The following is a 22,306-nucleotide window of genomic DNA, read 5'->3' as shown; positions in this document are numbered from 1 at the left end:
AGCGGGGCCAGGATCCCAACACTCCCTTTTCCACAATTTCAAGTTGCCTACTCCCATCTTTGCAGCTGATCCCATCCCAAAACACGGCAGAGAATGGCATTGGGCTTTGGAGGAACTCCATGTCTCCAACAGAAGGAAAAGCTCCAGGGGAAGCACCAGCATTGCAATGGGGTGGCTGGATGCAGCACACCCAACCTGCAGCTGTGCAGCATGCGACCGTGGAAAGAACGTGCCAAGGGCGAGCTGAAAATGAGACTGAAATAAAGGCTTTATTTCTTGATGAAACTACCAGTAAACTTTAAAAACCTTAAAGAAATAAATGTATCTGGCATGTTGTGGCTTTGCCAGAAGGCTGAGCTTTGCTTACCTGGAGAGGAAGGCTGGTGGAGCCAAGCAAATCAGCAACACCACAAGAGCCCCTTCTAGGGGGAGCGTTGAGGATTCAGCACAGAGATTGCAGTGCATCCATTTTCAGCTCCTGTGCTTTGTGGTGGTGGAAGCTTAACGTGCCCTGCTTCCCAATGGCACAGGAATTAGTCCTGTCCCAAAGCTGCTTAGATAAAGGAGGATGGGGCGTGCTGTTCACCTTGCCCTGAGCAAAGTGCCCAAAGCACTGAGTTCCAGGATGGAGGAGCAGAAAACGGAGCATGGAAATGAACAGAACTGGAGTGGGGCCAACAGAGGCTGCTTATGGCGTAGGAGTACACCACGTGCAAAGAAAAGAGGGGGACCAGAGGTGTGCAGTGCCAGGTCACAGGGCAGGGGCACGGGTTTCAAAGTGCCCAACTCCTGTTAGCTATTTCCCTGACTTTTTCACCGCACACACGGTCAAATATGGAAACAGGGACCTCGATGTTGTAGGCCTTCCACCCCGGAGATAGACAAGCACTGGCTGGACAGGGTGCTGAGCAACCTCACCTGATGAGCTTGCTTTAAGGGAGGCTGAACTGCAGCCTGTGGCTGTGTCCCCACAGAGGCTTTGGCTAAGTTCTAATCACAAATCCTACCACCAGCAAGGTGAGCAGTGGCTTCCAACCCATGAGAGCCTCCTAGAAGGATCAAAGTGCACGGCTTGGGATGGAGAAAAAGCAGCCATGGCAATACGAACGCAGAGAGCAGGAATTCATTTATGTTGCAGAATAACGCACTCCATTTCAACGCATCTTAAAAGCCCAGTGGCAGCACCGTAGCAATAACGGGCACTTCTCCACACCAGGCTGCCTTCTGTTCACCTGTGATTCAGTCCCGTGTTGCAACGCAGCAAAGCCAGCTCCCCATTTGCTGCCACGGGCACAAGCAAGTCCTCTGCAGCTGGCAGCTTTGGCTTTCAGCTTCCAGCCACCACCGTGAGCTCTCGTCCTGGATCAGCCGTGTCCCCTTGGTGCAATGCTCACTGCAGCCTCTTCACCATGTACGGCCCCTCCAGCTCGTAGCCGATCTTCCTGTAGTAGTTCCTCGTGCCAACGCCTGCGAGGAGAAGAAGGCTTTAGAGCAGTGCTTTTATCTGCCCTGTCCTCTGCGCTGAGAAAAGCTGCGAGGGGGAGAGGAGGGGAACGGCGCTGAACCGCAGCTGGGAGCTCAGATGAAAACCAAAGGCGGGCTCCCAGGAGCAGGCGGCCCAGCTGCAGGCACCTCTACCAGGAATTGAAGGGCTCTAGAGCCTGGCAGGCTCTGTCCCAGCGCTCCTAGAAATGAGCTCAGCTCCACTTCAGCTCCACAAGTGGGCTCCGCAGTCCAATTTCCTCATTGAAGTGGAGGCTCCGTGCGCCTCTGCTCCTCGTCGTCCTCTCCTAATGAACCCTGCTGCATCCTGCGGCAGGACGCGGCTGTGCCAGCAGCCTCCCCCCCTCACCTTATCTAATTACTCACATATGCAGACATTAGTCATCAGCAGAGGAAGGGCTCAGCATCCCTCAGCACCGCTGTCCCTGCAGCTGGTGGGCAGGGACAGGAGGACAGAGTCCGCAGCCCTCTCCTCCCGTACCCCGCAGCATGGGGGTGGAACCGGCTGATCTTTGAGGTCCCTTCCACCCTACGCCTTCCCATGCTTCTGTGATTAAGCTCAGAGCCTCCAGCCAGTTCCTGGAAACCATGGCACTTGGAAATAGCTCTCCAGGAATGGCTGTGTCCCCAGCACGGTGCCTGGCGTAACCCCTTCCTGCCCGTGCACCTGCGGCCACCTTGCCACAGGAGCCTTGTTGGGGAGCAGTGATGTGTTCCCCAATGCATGCTGCAGTGCTTAGCAAGGTGCTCGAGCACCACAGCTCCAGCCAACCCCTCCTCCTGGTCCTTAGACTGGATATAAAGAGGACTTTTGTGCTACGGGTGGTGAGGCACTGGCACAGGCTGCCCAACCCTGCACACAGCCAAGGTCAGGCTGGTGGGGCCCTGAGCACTGATGGAGCTGTGGGTGCCCCTGTTCAGTGCAGGCAGTGGGACAGATGGCCTTTAAAGGTCCCTTCCCACTCAAATGGTTCTGTGATCCCTGCCCAGGACAGCTGGATCGCTGACCTGCAGCCCAGAGCTCCAGCAAAATCAAAGCTGAAGAAGAATCCTCTTATTGCTAAAGGACAACAGGGTAATGGAGATGATGGTTTCCAAACCACCTTGGTTAAAGCTTCTCATTTTTTGTTTTTTTCCCCCTCAAACTCTTGGGAAATGTGTGGATTTTAAAGGAAGGCAGCTGAGGTTGCAGCGGAGCATCGTGTGCTGCCTCCATTAATCTCAGAGCTATTAAGTGGCCCTAGTGAAGTGCCAGCTCCTCCTCGCTGAGGGCAATGGGTTCAAGCCATTAACAAGGCTGATGATGCAGTTGGCAGCCCCGTGCTCCTGGGGTCCCACGCAGTGCTGCCTCGTGAAGCACTTCTGTCGTCAGCAGGCCGTGCTCATAGCAAAACTTCCTGCACAGAACCACTGTCCTTAACAGAACCACGGAATGGTTGGGTTGGAAGGGATCTTACACCCCATGCACCCCCATCACAGGCAGGGCTGCCACCCACCAGATGAGGCTGCCCAGGACCCCATCCAACATGGCCCTGGGCACCTCCAGAGGTATCTACAGCATCAGGCAGTCATAAAGGAGCAGGCAGGAGGTGCCTCAATGAAATCTTGGGGCATCCTGCTAGCACTGTGCGAATGTTTTCAAGGTAAGAAGCTTTTTTTGAGGGGAAATGCTCTTACGAAGATATTCCGAGAAGCAGCCACTGGGTTCGGGTACAGAAGTGTGGAAGCCAAGCATCTGGGATTATGACCACTGGACCATCAGTTCCTAACAGAGCTGGGAATTCAACACATGGATGCAAAAAAAAATAATAATAGCAGGGAAAGAATGACAGAATGTGCATGCTAGGTTTGAAGCTGGGCAAAGCGCTGTGCATTGACCCTGGGGTCTGGGCTGGATCTGCCCCTGGAGCACAGCTTGTGGCTTACTTTTCTCTGAAAGGAACTGTGCTGAAATGCAGCATGAACCCCATGAAGCAAAATGATGCACAGCAATTGAGGATGAGCTCAGGATTCACTTCAGCTGCTCAGAACCTGAACAGCAACAGACCCAGCCTGCAAAATTCACTGGGACGCCATTAATACCAAGGCACTTCTCTGGAGTCAGAGAATATCAGGAAATCACAGGCAGGGTGGAGGAAGGACCTTTTACAATGAGCATGACACAACTGGGAAAGAAATGGGGTGTTGAAAGGTAGAATTAAAAGCAGGCTGACAGCCAGCAGCCACACTGCCTTCATCCACGAGAGAAGCAGAACCCTGTAGGCACTGCTGAATGGAATAAAAGATCCGTGGGGCATGAACGACTGCCCATAAATTACCAAGAAGTCATCTCCATTCTTGAGATTAACACAACTTTGTACGAACACAAAGTCCAAATAGACAAAGGAGCAGGGCTGTGCTGCTGGCTTCTGGTCAAGACAGCATCAGTGTGCAAGAAGTAAGAGAATGAGAGCCATTAAAGCAACGTGCCATCTCGTGTGCTCACGAGTCACGCCAGGGTAAGGGTTGGAGAAGCAATCCACGATGTCTGACAATACTAAAAGGAAGGTATGGGTGGCACCAGCTCTCCTCCCAATCACAGCATCTTCACAGAATGGCTTGGTTTGGAAGGGGCTGCCAACCACTGCGTCAGGCAGCAGCTCAGGGCCCCATCCAACCCAGCCCTGAACACCCCTGGGATACCTTGCTGCTCTGACAGCACGTGCACCTACAGCTCAAAGTCACATCTGCACTCCCCCATGAAAAGCAGCATCGTTCCCGAAGTACCACAAGAGAAATAACGCACAGGAAAGGAAGAGTACAGCCAGAAGCTGTCACAAGCAAACGGAGAACAGTGGAAGGCGACCACGGTGTCAGGGTTAAACATTTCTGGCCCTGAAGGAGGACAGAGGAAATCAGCTTTCACTGCCCACGTGAAGCCCCCTGCCCGCAACCTTTCTATGCAAAGCCCATAAATACACCCTTCTGACTCAGCTCTGCCACACAGAAATATTGCAGAGCAGCAGCAGAGCCTGAGTATCCTCAAAGATTCCTTCACCATGGCTCACTGGGCACAGAACTAAGTGAAAATGAGATTGTTTTCAGGCTCATTAAAGAGCTACTAATAGTTCATAAAATTTCCATAGCAGAGACTTACCGAGGCACACGAGAGAATTATCTCTACACAGGCCTCCACATCTTCTGGCAACCACTGAACTCCTTCCCGAAGCAGCACAGTCAGGGCATGTAGCATCTCACAGCTTCCTTCCCCCTCGATCCATTTCTTAGAAGCAGTTAGCGGAGCCCCGCATGCCAGGCAGCATGAACCCACATCAGCTGAACCTTCCAAATTGCCTCCAACCACCCATGGGCCAACTGCAGTTCTGCTGGCAGCCAGAGCTCTGCCAAGTTTTATGGCACTGACTGCCTCGCTTTGTGCTTTGCTTTGGGAAGAGAGAGCCCTGGGCTCGCTGCATGGGCACCCAAATCGCTATAGGATCTCTGCTGAGCAGAGACATCGTGGCACTCAAATCAGTTGTAGGATCTCTGTTGGGTAGGGTTGTCCTTCGAGGATCTGAGCAAAGGATTATTAGTGCCTGCAGGCGATGGGGCAGGAAATGCTACTTGTCAAAGTGCCATGAACTTTACCCAGACCAGCAGTGAACCCCCAGCCAGCTTCTGGGATTTGAGGCTGAGGCCAAGGCTCTCTCTGAGAATACTCCTCATCCTCCAGGCATGTCTCCCGTGATCAGACTGACGCTGCCAGAGCATAGGGGCATTCAAAGGCCATCATTCAGGGATCACAAAGCTCACATTTTGGAGCTCTTAAGACATGAGGTCGTATGACTCGGAGACTGATGTGAACAATGTGCAAGCCAACACAACCCCCTTCTTCCCCATGGCCATTAGTGGGGACTTGGGATTGCTTCTGAGAGAGAGAAATTTTACGTTTTTCTTTATACTTCTTTGCCTCAATCTCCACCAAATCCAAGAAGAAACTTGGCTGGCTGCAAGAAAATGCCTCCTTGTGAAATCCACTGCTGTTGAGTCTTGACTTCAAAGCACAGCCGGCATTTAGTGGCACTTGGCAGCTGCCCAGTGACCATCCAGAGCCCAGGCAACGGGACTTCTTCACGTCGGTAGGACCTAGTTAAGTGAGGGAGGGCCAAACCCACGGCTTTGAATACCTAGCAGAAGGGAAAGATGAGAGAACTTTTTCTTCTCTCTTGATTACTGGACGCTAACCAAAAAAACCACATCGTGTTTCCAAGATGATGCATGAGTTAAGAATGCACAGAACATCCATCCGTGGCCTCAGATCAGTTTGCTTTGGCATTTACAGTCTTCACAATGCTGGACTTTTATCTCTGGGGAAAACATGGCTGCCTCATGTGAATCTCTACCAACCGACCGCTGTGAATGGCAACAACGGGGCAAAAGCAAAGGATGTGAGATAACCATAACACACACCTCATCAGCACCAAGGAAGTGGAAAAAACCCAACTATTAACACTGCCGAGCAAACCTGAGCACTTCAGAGCAATCAAAAATTTACGTTAGACAACTGGCAACTTCTTTCTCAAGAGCTCCCAAAGATCTAGGAGATAAAAATTACATGCAGGGGGGTTTGGAAATGTTACCCAGCATCCCACAAATGTGATACTCTGTTTTCAGATGAGCACAGGGCACAGACACGCTCACTTCTTTTAGACCAACCGATTCTATTGAGAACTATGGAGAACCACTGATGCTCTGGCAGCCGTCAGAATACACTCCCTGGGAAATGCAAAGTGAGAATAGGAAGAGCCCTGGGCTCCGGAGCACTCTCCTGCAGAGCCATCTTTCCCATATGTTTCAGCAGTCTCTGGAGGCACCAAGCACAGGATGGGAGAGTTCAGCACTTGGTGACCTCCTCCTGCCGCAGCGACCACAAAGAGCTAATTAGCGTCGCAGTTAGACTTGTGATTTAGATACATCTTTATGTACTTACATGATTATGCAAAGCACTCCATAATCCTTTCTCTAGTAAGGGCTAAATGATTAAGAGCACCAAACCCGCTAGCAGCAATCGTGCCTAACCTGTGTTTAGTGCTGCTGTTTTGGGGGGCCTGGAGGAGAAACCCACACCTCAACGCCTCTATTTCTTCTGTCAAATTAGAGTCTCGCTTCCTTCTTGCACAGACTGCTTCCCAGCATTGTTAAATTGCTGTTTTCACAACACCTCTGCCTGGCAGGGAGGTACTGTCATCGCCACGTCCCACAAGAAGAGCTGAGATCCCAGGCAGACGGGCAATTTGTCTGAAATCTCAAATCACAGCTGTGATAAGCATTTTGAAGCCTGGGTCTCCCTTCATCAGCTCCCAGACTCACTCCTCTGCTACAGAACACTTTCAGATTGGAGGCTGGATTATTCCTGAAGGCACGACCCACAGGCAGAAAGCCCTGAGCACCCCCTGGCTCCCCCACAGCCACATCCATCCTCTGCTAGGAGAGCCCACGTCAGAAGGAGCGCTGCGGATGTGACGCAAATGCAAAGCATCAGCCCCCTTCTGCCAAAGCTCCAGCTCGTGGTCAGCCCTCCTGCTCGATAAACATGACTGATGGGAGAAACTCCTCCAGGTAACTAACAGGCAGACCTCTGCTCTCCCCTTTGCAACCTGCTCCTCACACAGCACAACTTTAACGGAAACCAATTTAACTCTACAATGACTTCACCCGGTCTACGACCTGGCCAGTTTGAAAAGCTCTCTTCTCCTTTTGCATCCCCCTAATCCTTGTATTTAACTCCTTAAGGGACAACAGAGACTGTAGCAAGGAGCCTGACAGCCCTGCATGCCCAAGTGCTTGCAAGGTGCAAAGGCAGCAGTGCTGCTCTGGAAGGGTACTTTGGAATCTTGACAGAGTAACTCAGTGAACTGCTGATGAAGTTGTAGCAAAGCAAAGTGTTGCATCACAGAATCACCAGGGTTGGAAAAGACCTTACAAGATCACCCAGTCCAATCCATCACCATCCTTATTTCTGATGGGTTTAAAGAAACTTTTTAATGTTAGCTTCTAAACCATTGAAGACCAGCTCTTCTAAGGTATTTCTGGTCTCACATGTAATCAGATTAGAATTTCCCTGGAATCAGCTCCCTGTTCAACATGTAGACCTTAGGGTTTTCTTCTGAAAGCTGAGGTGGATGGGCACACGCTGGACGAGATGGAAGCCTTCTGTTTAGGCAGGATCCTTATCTGCTCTGCGTTCCATATCCCTGTGGGAAGACCCTGAGGATGGCATGGGGACATCAGGTTGGGTATCAGGAAATACTCCTTCTCCAGAAGACTGGTGATGAAGTGGCACAGCTGCACAGGGAGGTGGCGGGGTCACCATCCCTGGAGGTGTTCAGGGAACATGGGGATGTGGCACTGAGGGACATGGGCAGTGGGCACAGTGGGGGTGGGCTGGGTGATCCTGGAGGTCCCTACAAGGAAAACCACAGCAACAGCTTTCTGGTATTACCAAACGGATCACTCTTATTTGGTCATAAGGCCAAATCTCAAACCTCAGACTGTCACCAGTACTAGCAAGTAGAACTAAAGCACCGGTTTTGCAGCATCCAACTTTCAGGGTGTCTCTCAGCACACAGGAGATGCCCTGGTTATGGTTAGAGCTGCAGACTCACCATTTAAAAATCAGTTAAGAACCATTGCGGAGCTTCCAGATGGTGAGCTTCCATCTCACTGATCGCTTTATTGCAGAAGCAACATTTCATTAATGACTACACAGGTCTGGCCCAACCTAGCTACACTGGCAGCACCCTCTGTGTGCAGCCACCACGCCAGCACTGCCTCTATGGTGACAGATGAAGCCCAGAACTCATGGATCTCCTGACTTCAAACTAGGCACAATTAAATATTTACAAGCAAACCCTTCTCTTACTCTTGAGCAAAGCACTGCCACCGGTGCAACCTCCAGGCCTTGGACAGATGCAGACAGTGAAATGTTTCCACCGCTCAACCCTGAATTTGTCAAGTTAAAGGTCTGCGAGATGTTGGATGCTGCGCAATGTCTTGAGGCTTCATCCAGCGATGGTTGCTGAAATATTCAACCCATCTGGCAAAGTATTACTGAGAGACCAGGGATTTGGGATGACTCACCAAGCACCGGAGGAATTCACGATCAATTTTCTCTCCGAAGGCCTGGGAGGCTTTCAGAGCTGAGGAACGCTTGGCAATCTCAAGAGTGAGGTGCTCGGTTATTAGCACAGCAGCCTACCTGTGCCCCCACCTCTCCCACGGCACCCCCTAAGGAGCTCTCTCCCCACGCAGCTGTGGGACTTGGCTCCAGCAGCCGCCCAGCTCAGGAAGGCAGGGGCTGAAATCAGCCGTCGCTCCTCAGCTCCCTCTCTTGCTCATCAGAGCCGGGAGGAGGACGCTGAACACAAATGCCTCCATGCTGAGGAACAGCTAAAAGGTGCCACAGAGCTGCAGCTGAATAGCTCAATCAGACACTAATGACCTCTGGTGACTAAAACCAGTGGGAGAAAAGAGCAGAAAGCCCCACAGCCAGCAGGGAACCCTGCAACGCGCTCCCATACGCAACAGGCACACGCAGCAGCTGTGGTGGCTCTGCCTGGCTGTTACCACCTGACAAGTTCTTCCTAAAAAGCACCAAGACCCCTTTTTACAATAGGGGTGGTGAGGCACTGGCACACACTGCCCGGAGAGGTGGTGATGTCCCTGCACACAGCCAAGGTCAGGCTGGTGGGGCTCTGAGCACTGATGGAGCTGTGGGTGTCCCTGCTCAGTGCAGGGATGATCCTTAAGAGTCCCTTCCATCCCAAACGATGCTATGGTTCTACGAAATGCCGACCAGCTTTGTTCTGAACAAAGCGTGTGCAGCCGGGCGGTTTTGCTCTGGTTCTTCCCCATCTCCTCAGCTCGTCTGCTGCTCCCATTAAGGACGCCCGGCACCACCTGATCCCACACCGCCGCCATTCAGAAATCCAGCCTGCCTTTCCCTCACCACCTCCGGTCCCGGCGCACTCGGGCGTGAAGCACTCCTGGCCTGTGTCCATGTTAATTTTCTACTTGACAGCACACAAATAGAAACCTGGTCTGGGGGAAAACTGATCATCTTGCCGCATAGTAATTAGCTTACGGCGGGGAGCGGCGGCGGTGCCAGACCTCCACGCCGCGATAAGGCTGCGACGTCACCGGGACCGAGCGGGGCTACGGAGCAATCTCACTGCAGGGAGACATGAAAGAGCTGCTTCGGAAGCCGGGCTGTGGTTCCAGACACCTCTCCCAGCCTGGGAGCAAATGATCGATGAGTTTTGCTTCAAGGCGAGCGGAGACGGCGTAGGCACAGGTGACAAAATGCCTGCACTTAAAGGAGAAAGGAAAGGGTGGTTGTTAATGGAGCTCGGCGCGATCGGTTTTAACAGGGCAAGCACCTGCGGTGGGGGAATTCAATCTCATCCCTCACCCCTCCCGAACAAGCATCTTCTGTGCAGAGATAAGGAGACAATCCTGTTGGTACAAGCCAAGCCAGCCTGCTTTCCTGATGCCAGCACAAACAGATAACGCTGACAGACGTCACAGCAGCCGCTGCAGTCGAAAAAGCTCTTCCGTGCAAGAGCACTGCATTTATAGAGCTGCCTTGTAGGCTGGGAAAATCATTTACAATCCTCACGACACATAACTGCTTTGTCTGTGCATTCCTGGCCCTTGCCCTTGGAGTTGCCAGCGGCCTCACCTATGGCACCGTGGCTTCCAGGCTCACCACGGCAGGCACCTGCTGTAAGCTGTGTGCCCCCAGGGCCAGCCTGCAAGACACCAGTCCCATAGGGAATACATGGGAGCATAAAGTTGTCTGTCTCCTTTTAGCAGCTGCTTTAGGATAGGTAGATCGGGATGGAGACAGCCTTCGATTCCTCCACTGGGAGTGGAAGGAATCCTCAGTCACAGCCTCATCTTGGCAGGTGAAACCTGGATTGTGGAGGTAAAACCAACAAGCCAAGTGCTGTCACAGTTAAATGGCACTCAGCCTCTGCCGTGTCCAGGGCTGGGTGGGAGCTTGTGCTGACATGCAGCCGGTGCCTGCAGCGCTCTGCATGTGCCACTGCTGTGAGGTTCAGTGGCTGTCACACAGAGCAGATGGGTGTGAATACGTGAAGGGCACAGAGAGGCAGTGCTGGATGGTACTGAGAGCACTCTGAGACGACGCCACTGGAAAACCACACGTTATTCCTGAGACTGGAGGGGACACGTCCTTTAAAATAAAACAGAAAGCCCAAAGCATGCAGCAATGTTACAGCCAGAGTCAAAGCAAGGTGCTTTGGTGCCAGGGCAGGATGTGGGTTTGGCACTGCCCTGACTCTTCTCACAGAGAGGAGCATGAGATGAAGGGCTTGGCAAGGAGCTGGCCAAGTGCAACAGCACACGAGCAGCCTGGAGGAGCATGGCACTAAGCCAGGCTGCCCAAACAGCCTCTGACACATGGCTGTCTCTTCTTTTAAAAGGAAGCAGAGGAACTTTTCTGCCGTGTGTTTTTCAGTGTGATGTGTAGGTACAGTAATAGGAGGAGAAGAGCATCAGTCCTGAAATTCTATTGTTCAGATGTTTCAAGTAGCTGTAAAGCACCGGCTTCAATCTCTCTGGTCACCGTTAACTGTGAAAGGCAGCCTTCAAAATCGGAGGGTGACAACAGAGAGATTACACTGGTGCTTCAAGGGAAAAATGAAGGACCTGTAATGGATGAATTTGTCCAAGCACATTGAGCTTCTGTTGGTTAGGAGGGGGAGGACTCATAGGATGGGCTGGGTCAGGAGGGACCTCAAAGATCACCCAGTTCTGACCCCTGCCACAGGCACTACAGCAGGATGCCCAGGGCCATGTCCAGCCGGGCCTCGACCCCTCCACGTGAGTCCCTTAGGACTGCTGGTAATTCAGAATTTGTTACACACTCCTTTCCATCAGCTCATAGCTGGTGCACTGTGAAAGAAACAGTGCAATTAATTCTTCAAGTGTGTGACTTTCCTGAAACCAAAGCACTGCGGTGCAAAAACACCAATCCAACTGTCCCAGAACCACAGAATGATTAAGGCTGGAAAAGACCTCAAAGATCAGTAAGCCCGACCCAACCCATGCCCACTAACCCACATCTTACCTTGGGTCACCAGTGCACACATCCCACACGGCTGCTTACAGGACTAGGGGCAGCAAGGTCAGAATTATGCTAACAGGAATGCTCGAGGAGACACTAAGAAATTAAAGTAAAGAGGGCTGTCCTTTGGCCACCTTGACTTAGGTTGAAGGGTGACTTCTTCCAAGATCAAGGTACAACACGAGGTGTTCCAACCAACCCCAGAAAGCTCATGGAAAGGGATGCGGGATGGAAAGGGATGGTGAGAAGTTTATCAGCTGCTGTAGGCAGACAGACTGGCAAGGCAGGATGCCCCTGGGGGCTATCCAATACAAAGGCACTCTCTGCAACTCCAGAAGTCCTTGGGCAGCCAACGGCTGGATGGCAAGAAGGTGTCATATCTCTGCCTGCTGCTTCCTCCCTTCCCCAGACACACAGCAGTGTCAGAAGTGATACTGATGTGGTCTGCTGCAAAGGCACGGCCTGGAGCACACACACTGCAAGTGGGACAAGAAGAACAACAGCTCTGGGGGCTGCACTGTGCTTATGCACAGGAATATGGCTAACAACGGCTCGCTTGTTTGTTCTGTATCATCCTCTGAATGCTGTGGTTTCTGACCGAAATAAAATCCGCAATGGTTGAGTCACCGCATGCATCTGCTCTTCACTGACTCCCAAAGGAAAGTGCTGAGACCTACGGGCTGCAGGAAGGGAGATGCAGCCCCCAGGCCGAGCTCACCCAAACCACACCTGCCACTCGGGTGGTGGAATGGGAGCAGAAGGACTGGAAGAGGAGGGGAAGTGCTGACTGCAGAGCTCGAGTACCAAACGCAGACTGCTGCCAGAAAGGGAGAAGTGGTGACAAGTGTGGTGAGCTTCCTGGCCCAGCCACTGGGCTCAAGCCCCACATCTGGGTGTTTCCAGTGCCCAAAGGACTTGTGGACAGCAAAGGAGCAACACGTTTACCAGTGTTTTAGTGCAGTTTAAGAGGGGGGGACTTTTTAAAGGGGAAAAAAGACGTAAATTCAAAGCAGGTACAACTGGAAGGAGAAAGAAAATAGAAAAACTAACACACACACACACACACAAAAACCAACAAAAACCACAACAACAAAAGGCAAAGAAAACACACATGCAATTACAAATGCTAGAAAATGGAAAAACAGACATTTCAGATCAGACCTCCCCAGAGCTCTGAATAATGGAGTGATGCCCCCAGGGTCTACCATTCAGCTACCCAAGCCTGCATACTAATACACTACTCACATCAGAAGAGTAGAAAGGCACCACTCATGCAGAAAATTACCTTAAATGAGCAACGACTTCATGATAAACAAGCCACTTGCTTTTTTTTTTTTTTTTTTGTACTTTGCCCTTTGATTTAGGTGGTGGGGGGCACCTCCTCTTCGCCAAGAAGGAGCAGGGAGAGCAGTGCTGGCTCTGCACACACGCCCTGCACACAGCTTCACAGTGCTGCAACGATTGGATTCTGGTTGGTCTGGTCAGACACCCCGCACCATCAGCACCCAAAGCAATGACTTCTCTCATTCCCCATCACATCGGTACCATCGTTTCCCTCCGTGGTACCAGAACCCAAAGTGCCCTTCCTGCCTTGCGAATGCTCATCTTCCCTTACAAAAGCACTCATCGATTCCATAGTCAATTAAATGTGCTTCTCCCACCGGCCCTCTTCAAATGAAGTGATATTTAACGAGATGCTCTGGCAGGCAGCTGCCGTAGAGCCCAGCTTGCTCTGTGCATCATTCCCCGGTTCACTGCCCACGATGGCTCCTGGGTTCCCAAAGCTGGGGACCTCAGATTTTCCTTTGTTTGGAAGTAACCTTGCATGGTTTTCAGGCAACCCGCTCAAACCCTGCTGCGTCTTCTTCCCTTTTTGCCTGTAGATTAAACACCTCTAAGAGCAAAGAAATGCATTATGAGAAGACAGGTTCAGCTGAACCTGCTTATTCCAAGAACAGCAGGGAGAACAAAATACTCTGCTAGGAGTCCGCTGGGAAGCACTGAAATTTGTTCCTAGGAGTGCAAGCAAATGTACTCTGAAGGAGCGCAGGCACTGATGGCATTTGTTTGTACAGTCCTGGTTTGCATGTAATTGAGAAAGAAAATCTGCTAGCTCTCATGAGCGCTCAGCTCTTGACAAAGGGAGAAGTCCTCGCCCTGCTCTGCTCTGGGATGTGGGAAGCTGCCCGGGGTGAGCAGGACGTTCCTCATCAGCCTCCAGAAGCGAGCACGGTGCCCTGAACTTAAGACACACGTAATTCCAGCCTGAAGCAGCAGTCAGAGAGCTGGACAGCCAGCCCGCATCAGATCGAGACTGTAACCACGACAGATGAAACCTGCAACCGGAGGAAATCGACACTCAAAGCTTTCTGTGAAAGCAAGCTTTAATCCCTTCACCTCACACAGCTCTGAAAAGGAGGATTACCAGCGGTGGGCGGTGTGGGAACGCTGCTGGTCAGACAGGAAGATTCCCATGAAAGAAAAGTATTTATTTTTAAATGCCTAAAAGCTTGCAGTTCTGATTCAGGTCTATGTGTACCGCTGCGCGTTACAAGTCACTCCGATGGACGTCACCTCCACCTCTTCTTGAGTCTGATTTGTAAATACATCCTGACCAATCCAAACTCTTGTTGAGTTTGATTGATATTATCGCCATTGTGATCATTGTTATTGGGGTTCTATAGGCTAGGGAATCATATGGGTTGAGATTGGTGAAAAAGTTGTTTGGGAAAGATACCTCCACCCATTCAATTCCTGCCCACTGCCTTCAGTGCAAGGTTTGTCCTACTGGTTCCTCCTCTGCCTACTCCAAGGAAAGCTCCTTCAGAGGGAGACAGAAAAAGCGGGATGGAGCTCACAGCAGCAAGGAAACTGCTGTACTCAGTGCTGTACTCAGCACCTCCAGTGCTGTCTTCAGCCTTGGGCCCCTCACTGCAAGAAAGACATTGAGGCCCTGGAGTGTGTCCAGAGAAGGGCAATGAATGCATGCAAGGACCAGGCAGAAGGCTCCATACCTCTGAACTGATCAGACTTCTAAAACTTAAAACTTATTTCAGTGCATTATTGCCTAGAGATTGTGGACTGTCCACATGCACAAAGCCTAAATAAATGAAGATTGGTTCCCACTTTCCAAAATATGCTCAGCTGGAACAGGTGAGAAAAGAAAGATGGAAGTCTCTAGTCCATACTACGCAGAAGTTATGTCATGTGACTTTCATACAGGCTACAGAGAAAGGTTTTTGATATCTTATGTGTCTGTCTGTATACATATAAACAGAAGAGCTTCCTACCAAAACACAGAATGGGGGGTTTGCACCCTTACTTAAGGACAACAATATTCCCGTTCATGCCTACACTGAAATCCCAGTTCGGACCCTACCAAGCTTATTTTCAAAGCTGTTACATTACTAAACCTTCAAAACTGAAGTTCATTAGGAACTACGCTGCAGCTATTCCCCAGCACCAATCTGCCAGCATGGGTTTATCCTTGGCTTCTCCCAAACTCATCTAATTAATTTATTTCCAAAGGCTATCCATCTAAAGCATGCAAACATCACAGAGCCAATTCATTACCGTTCCCATGTTCCCACTTATCTCGAGCCACTTCTTATTAACAGCCGGTGAGATCGGCATTTCTAACAATAACTGCCCTGCAATGGCAGCAGAGCCCCTGGGAGCCCTGCTGAACCCCATCCATCCTCCTGCAGTGCTTCAGAGCTCTGTCCTACAGCCCTGGAGCACACTCTGCCACTCAGCAAGCTCCGAGGCAGCCCACGAACCAACATCCAAGATGAAGTATGGGATGCTGATTACTCGAGTGATTTATTACTTCCATGGAGACCAAAGGGCTATTTACACAAGCAAATTAAGATACTTCAGAGTACCATCAAACGTGCCCTGGAACTTTCCCTCTGATTTATATGCCAGCTCGGTTAACGTTTTTCCTCGCAGGTGAATCTAAGGCTGGCGTGATGCATCAGATTTACTTTTAGAAAGTTCTGAACCTCTGTATTATCTGTGACCGCAAAAGGCAAAGGCAGGAGGAGCACAGCTTCCTTAAACACATGAGACAGTACACCCGAGCAGCCTGGGGGATGAGTCACCCACGACAGCCAACCATTTCATCTCTGGTGGAGGCTGCAGAGAACAGGTGGGATTGGTTTAATTCCCATTCACAGCCTTGTGATTGTGAGTGCCTGGCTCAGGAGAAAGATGCTGGGAGCAGTCACCCCAAACGGATTATCACGGTCCCACTGATCTTAATCAGGAGACAAGTGTAAATTACTCACTGGTCTCCCATTTGCAGGTTTGTGTCAAGTGATTTGACAGCAACGCCTGATAATGTGAGCACCTCACCCAGTGCTGCAGGGGGAGGAACCTCAGCCCTCCTCGGGAGCGAGATAGAGAGTGCAAGGCACAGCATCCAACCCAGCAAAGGGACATCCACGCTCACAGGGAGGTGACATAATGTTTCAGTGAGAGTACTGACTGACTTATACATGGGAAGAAAGCAGAGGGGAAAAGATTATGCCTCTGGGTTGTCTGGACAAAAGAGGAGCTCTGGCAGCTCACATGTGGAGGAGAGAGGTCTCGAAGCAGTGAGGGTCTGATGGACACAGTGCAGAGGGCAGTGAGGCACTGGCACATGCTGCCCAGAGAGGTGGTGATGTCCCTGCACACAGCCAAGGTCAGGCTGGTGGGGCTCTGAGCACTGATGGAGCTGTGGGTGTCCCTGCTCGCTGCAGGGAGTGGGACAGATGGCCTTGAAGGGTCCCTTCCATCTCAAACCTCTCTATGGTTCTATGACTCCTGGAGCCCCCTGACATACCCAGTTCCCACATTCCCCACATTGGGTGTTCTGGCACTGTTTAATTAACTAGTATTGATGTAGCCATTAAATTCCACACTGGAAAGCACTGTTGAAGAAAGGACACCATTAAAGAAACCACTGCAACAAAGCATTAATAAAACACGAAGCACAAAAATGAGAGAGAGGGCCCTACGAGAGAGATTTCCAAAGTAGATTTCTCTTATGCGTTTCTCTCCAAACAGTCATGAATATTCTGCACTACGTTGGAAACGTTGCAATGGGTTCCCAGATTAAAAATGTATTTTGAAAGCGGAATGAGCAAAACCAAGTTCATCCTCCATTGGAGAAAGAACCTCTGGCTGTATGTGTATTTCAGATAAAACTTAAGAGGAGAACTGAAACTCAAGTGATAACATCTCCAAGGAAACAGCTGGAAAACTGTTATTTGCAGATGCTGCAGTATTCTGTTATAAAGACAAACTGTACCATATTGTACTTTACAGTCCAGGGGAAAATGAAGATAAAAATCACAGCTGAAGTCTTCCTACGATGACACAAACTGCATGCACCAAGGCAGACTTCTGGCACTGCATTTCAATGCAAAGAAAGCATTCTCTGAATCAGTTTGCTGAACTAAAGGTAAAATTAGTAACACGAATGCTTTAGCAGATCTTTTCTCTTCAGTAATTGCTGTACATTTTCTGCTCTTGTCGAAATGTTCTTTAATGCAGAGGGATTACCACCACACGTTCCCCCACGCAGCCCGACTCAGGATGTTATTAGTGAAAAGGAAAACGTTTCCACTTTCTCTGTTAGTAAAACAGAAATACCACGTACGGGCATTTCTCAGCCACGCAAGATTCCCAGCTCACACTGAATCCTCTACAGCAGCAAACAGAGAAACATGACTGCCTTACGTCTTAAGAACAGGGAACCCAGAGAATGCAGAATCTTTAAGGTTGGAAGAGACCTCCAGGATCACCAAGTCCAACTGTCAACCCATCATCCCCATGCACACTCATAGAATTGCAGACTCATGGAATCATTAAGGTTGGAAGAGACCTCTGAGGTCATCAAGTCCACCTGGTGGCCCATCACCAATGCTGCCCTCTAAGCATGACCCTCAGGGCCACATCTCCACGCTAAGCATCTGGCTGTGACGTCACCCAGCACACACACAGGCTGCTCATTCAGCACTCAGCAGCTTGGATCAAACTGGTGGTTTTCTGCTTTTCAGTGTATTTTTTTGGTGGAGTGGGAGAGGATTATTATTTTTGTATGAGGTCTGTATTATAGCTCTTCTGGTCAAGTCCCCCAGCACTCTTCTCCCTCTGTTACATAACCTATATGCCTGTAAGAGCTTTCTACAGCCACTCTGACCTCTAATATGAGAATAAATTAATGCACAAAGGTAGTCCTGACCTTGACTTCCCACACACGCACCATGAGCTGGCGCCGCTCTCCTCAGTCACAGCACCTTGCAAATGAAACAGGAGAAAAGGGCTACAGCTCTTTCTCATACAACTTGCTTCTCCATCATAATGCTTAATGTATCCTAAAAGCACATCTGTCCACTCTAATGACGGCACTCGCAGAAAGGCTCTAAAATGGAGGCTGGCAATTTTCTATCCTCACAAGCTCTGGAAAGTGAGCCCTCAGCAATAACAACCTGTGACGAGGCCAAAGCAGCGAGTTCAGAAATAGCATCCTTGGGAGGAGGAAGGCACCCATGGTCACACAGCCCGGCACCCAGAGCAGGATGGCTCCCTGCAGCATCCTCTGGCAGCACTGTGCTGGATGGAGCCAGGCTGGAATTTGACTCTGTTACTAAGAAGCATCTGCTGATGCTCATTTCAATGGTCACAGCAGTTGGCATTGGCTGTAGTGGGTCTGTTTTCAGATTAAAGAAAAAAAAGGGGGGATGGATGAAGCAAAGATACCTGAAATTACAGCAATTTTCCATGACCCGTGCTCCTCCTTGGCTATTCTTTCTGCCTCCTCCATGAGTAGCATGCCAAACCCCTGTAGAAGAAGAAATAACAGGAATGATAAGTTCTGTAAAAATAGAAAGCGTAAGCAAGGTCAGACTGTAAGCATCAGAACACTTCCAGAAGACTTCTTATGTTCAGGCATGGGAATGACCAAAATCTTTGTGCAGGAAGAGCACTGAACAGAGGTGTGCTAACGCTGAACTTCACAGAGCAGTTTTCTCACCACTGGGTTGGTTTTTATTTTAATTGTGCAATTATTCATAGGCAGCTCCAGTGCCTGACAGCCTCTCCATGGCAGAAACAGAACGAAGTTAAACACAGCAACTGCTGAGTTGAGTTGGTACTGAGCAGGTCTGCCCTGCTGAGATTACCAAACAATTATCATCCATCCTGACAGCTGCCTTGCTACACCTGGGCTTGTTTATGGGAATTAAACAAATCCAGAGCACAGACACTGGTTGCAGTTGCAGACACTGCCCAACTGCAAGTCTGGCGTCAGTTGCGATGGATTGCGATGGATGTGGCCACACTATGGCACTTTGTGGCAGAGCCGGAGAGCTGCTGTTGGCTTTTCTGGTATAATCACTGGCCTTTCATTATAAGCACAGGCCTTTCCAAAATAACCACTGTTTTTTCCAATATAATCATTGGCCTTTCTGACATAACCATTGGTCTTTCCAATATAACCATTAAGTTTTTGATACAATCATCGGCGTTTCTGATACAACCACTGCCTTGTTGCCTCACAACTGTTATTTTCACCACCCTCAGGAGCTGTCACCCCTTACAGGACCTATCTGGGGCCATCCTCAAGACCCACACCAAGTCCCCACATGCCTCCTGCAGAGCCACACCTCTCTCCAGAGCTCAGGACACAGCCAGGAGGCTCAGCTCATAGAATGGATGATGCTGAAGCAAAAGAAATTGCAGGAGACAAAGTTAAAATACTGGATCAGATCCATGCCTCTATTTATGTTTGGAAATCCTGCACAGCACGAGCACTACTGCCATCAAAATAATGCCTCGAAACAAGAGAACAGCCTTTCCACTCTAACAGCTTAGTTGTCCCATATATCTGGGGATAACTGATCGGATTAATTCACTTCAAACATTAGGATGCAGGAATTACACTTGGATATTTGTTCATCTGTTTTCCTGACAAGATGTACAGACTTGGACTGTGTTGAAACTGAAGCGGATGCAATTTAATTCTAACAACACTTAACACTTACAGGCATTTTTAAGTAACACACTGAAATCTTCATTCTGAAGCACTGTTCTAATCAGAAATTGTCCCCACCACTGCAAAGGACTCCTTCTGCTTAACGTCTTAACAACTGACTATTCCAAACGAGCATCACACGTCACACACCGTGACATCTCCATTTCCAGCCTAAAACAGGCTCATAGTTGTCAACTTTTTTTAACGATTTTTTAATACTTGGGATGGCCACTTCCTTCCAAAATTGTGAAACGTGAACTATTTTACAGTGCATGTGCTCACTATTCCCTTATTAATTACTGTTTTTAAACAGTCTCTGCCTCACGGCCAAACGTCATCAGCGCCCAGCCGAACTGCATCTTAATGCACACATACTCAGGGAATGATTAATAAATACGGGGAAGTTAATTTAAAACATCGGCCTTGAGCAGTTCTGGCACAGAGGACAAACTGATTGCTTTTTTAAAAGCTCACTCGAAAGGTTCAACGTCTACCAGGGCAAAATGTAATTCCCATTTTTGCTCGCTGCAAGCCACAGCATGTTACACGCGGCAGAGGGATAATGTGCAATTTTCATATGACTCGCTGTGAGGAATTAGAAACACAGCTTTCCAGTCCATTCCTCACATGCTTTTAAGATACAGATGAAATGGCCCTCACAAGTGGCTCTGAAGCAAAAATAAACTACCAGGCATAACTAAGAGGCTTTACTCAAAAGCCTCCCCACACTGCCTACACCAGGAAACATCTCCAAACCAAAACTGAATTCCTTCTGTTTTGGTAGTAGGAATTACAGATAATTCTTTCGTTCAATAAATGCTTCCTTGAAAGAAAACTGGGTAGGCCTCAAGATCCCTCACCTTCCCATCTGTAACTACTTTAGACTTCAGAAGTGAAATTTCTCTACTGAACAAGATCCTCTTTAGAAGGAAATACACCCGCACGGTGGACGTATCACCTCTGTTTCACTTTTGCAGTGAAGTCAGATCTACAGTACAGGATATCAAAAGAAAGACACTTCAGATGCTTAGCACTTGAAACAGATGCTTAGCACTTGAAACCAAATGAGCAGCAGCATAGCTGGCCTCTCACACTGTGTGGACATGAGTAAGGCGGATAGCTTTCAGCCATGCTTTTATTTTTTTTAATGTCAGAGCAGTAGCAAATGCTTAAACATCATCAAACCAGCAAAGCCTCAGAAGCAGCAGGATTTCAGAACATGAAATGCAAGGAGAGGCTCAAATTCAATTGCACTTCTGTTACAGAAATGCAGAATCATGGGGGTTGGAAGGGACCTCAGGAGATGAATGAGTCCAACCCCCTGCTGAAGCAGTTCCCAACAATAGGTCAGTGTCCAGATGGGTCTTGAATACCTCCACAGATGGAGACTCCAACACCTCTCTGGGCAACATGTAGCAGTGCTCTGTCACCTTTACTGTCAAGAAGTTCTCCCGCATGTTAGTACAGAACTTCCTATGCACAGGTTTTAGCCCATTGCTCCTTGTCATGCTGCTACACACCACCAAGAAGAGCCTGGCCTCACCCATTTGCCTCCCACCTCCATTTAACATTTACAAACACTGATCAGATCCTCTCTCAGTCTTCCTTTCCCCAGGCTGAACAGCCCCAGGTCTCTCAGCCTTTCCTCATATGGGAGATGCTCCAGGCCCTTCACCATCTTTGTGGCCCTTTGCTGACTCCTTCTAGGAGATCCCTGTCTTTATTGAATTGGGGAGCCCAGAACTGCACACAGCAATCTAAGTGTGGCCTCACCAGGGCAGAGCAGAGGAGGAGGATCACCTCTCCAACCCGCTGGTCACACTCTTTTTAATGCAGCCCAGGATACCATTGGCCCTCTTCTCTTGGCCACCGGGGCACACATTACTGGCTCATGGCCAACATGCTGTCCACCAGGACACCTAGGTCCTTCACCACAGAACTCCTCTCCAGGAGGTCACTCCCCAACCTGTACCAGTGCATGTGGTTACTTCTCCCCAGGCACAAGATTCTAACACTTGCTCTTGTTAAATCTCATCAGGTTCCTCCCTACCCAACTCTCAAGTCTGTCCAGGTCTTGCTGAATGGCAGCACAGCCTTCAGATGTGTCGGCCATTCCTCCCAGCTTTGTATCACCAGCAAACTGCTGAGGATGGACTCTATCCCTTCATCTAGGTTCTTGATGAAGATGTTGAACGAGACTGGAACCAGCACCGATCCCCTGGGGGTACATTGCTAGCTACAGCCTCCAAACAGACTCTACACTGCTCAAAACTGCCTTCTGAGCTCTGCCAGTCACCCAGGTCTCAATCCACCTCACCATCCACTCATCTATCCCACACTTTCTTGACAAGTTTCACGACAAGGATGTCGTGAGAGTGTCAAACGCCTTGCTGAAGTCAAGGTACACAATATCCACTGCTCTCTCCCCACCTACCCAACTGGTGGTGACATCACAGAGAACTACAAGGTTGGTCAAACATGATTTCCCTTTTGGTAAATCCATGTTAGCACTCCTGATAACCTTCTCTTCCAATTGCTTGGAGATGGAGCAGCAGACTATAATCCAAACAACGAATGAATGTCCTTCTCCAATTTTACCAGGAGGAGCGGGGAGGAGCAGGTGTGTACAGATGAAAAATAAAGATGGCTTG

General features: G+C 49.7%; 1 protein-coding gene across 1 annotated transcript in view; it reads right to left on the bottom strand.

Annotated features, from left to right (window-relative positions):
• Nucleotides 1-1,382: 1,382 nt before the first annotated feature.
• Nucleotides 1,383-22,306, bottom strand: part of ELP3 (elongator acetyltransferase complex subunit 3) — an 82,325-nt gene continuing 61,401 nt past the window's right edge. Inside the window, exons 14-15 of the mRNA XM_065730501.1 lie at nt 18,383-18,464; nt 1,383-1,467 (exon numbers count right to left, since the gene is read on the bottom strand). Coding sequence (XP_065586573.1) covers nt 1,391-1,467; nt 18,383-18,464 — 159 coding nt within the window. The 3' untranslated portion in view covers nt 1,383-1,390. The remainder of the gene's footprint in view (nt 1,468-18,382; nt 18,465-22,306) is intronic.

The sequence above is a fragment of the Cyrtonyx montezumae genome, unplaced genomic scaffold (assembly GCF_038088225.1).
Source record: "Cyrtonyx montezumae isolate F1298 unplaced genomic scaffold, pur_monq_1.0 scaffold_13, whole genome shotgun sequence".
NCBI classification, from domain to species: Eukaryota; Metazoa; Chordata; class Aves; order Galliformes; family Odontophoridae; genus Cyrtonyx; species Cyrtonyx montezumae.
Note: the sequence above shows the minus strand (reverse complement) of the source record. Positions and strands in the feature narration are given on the sequence as shown.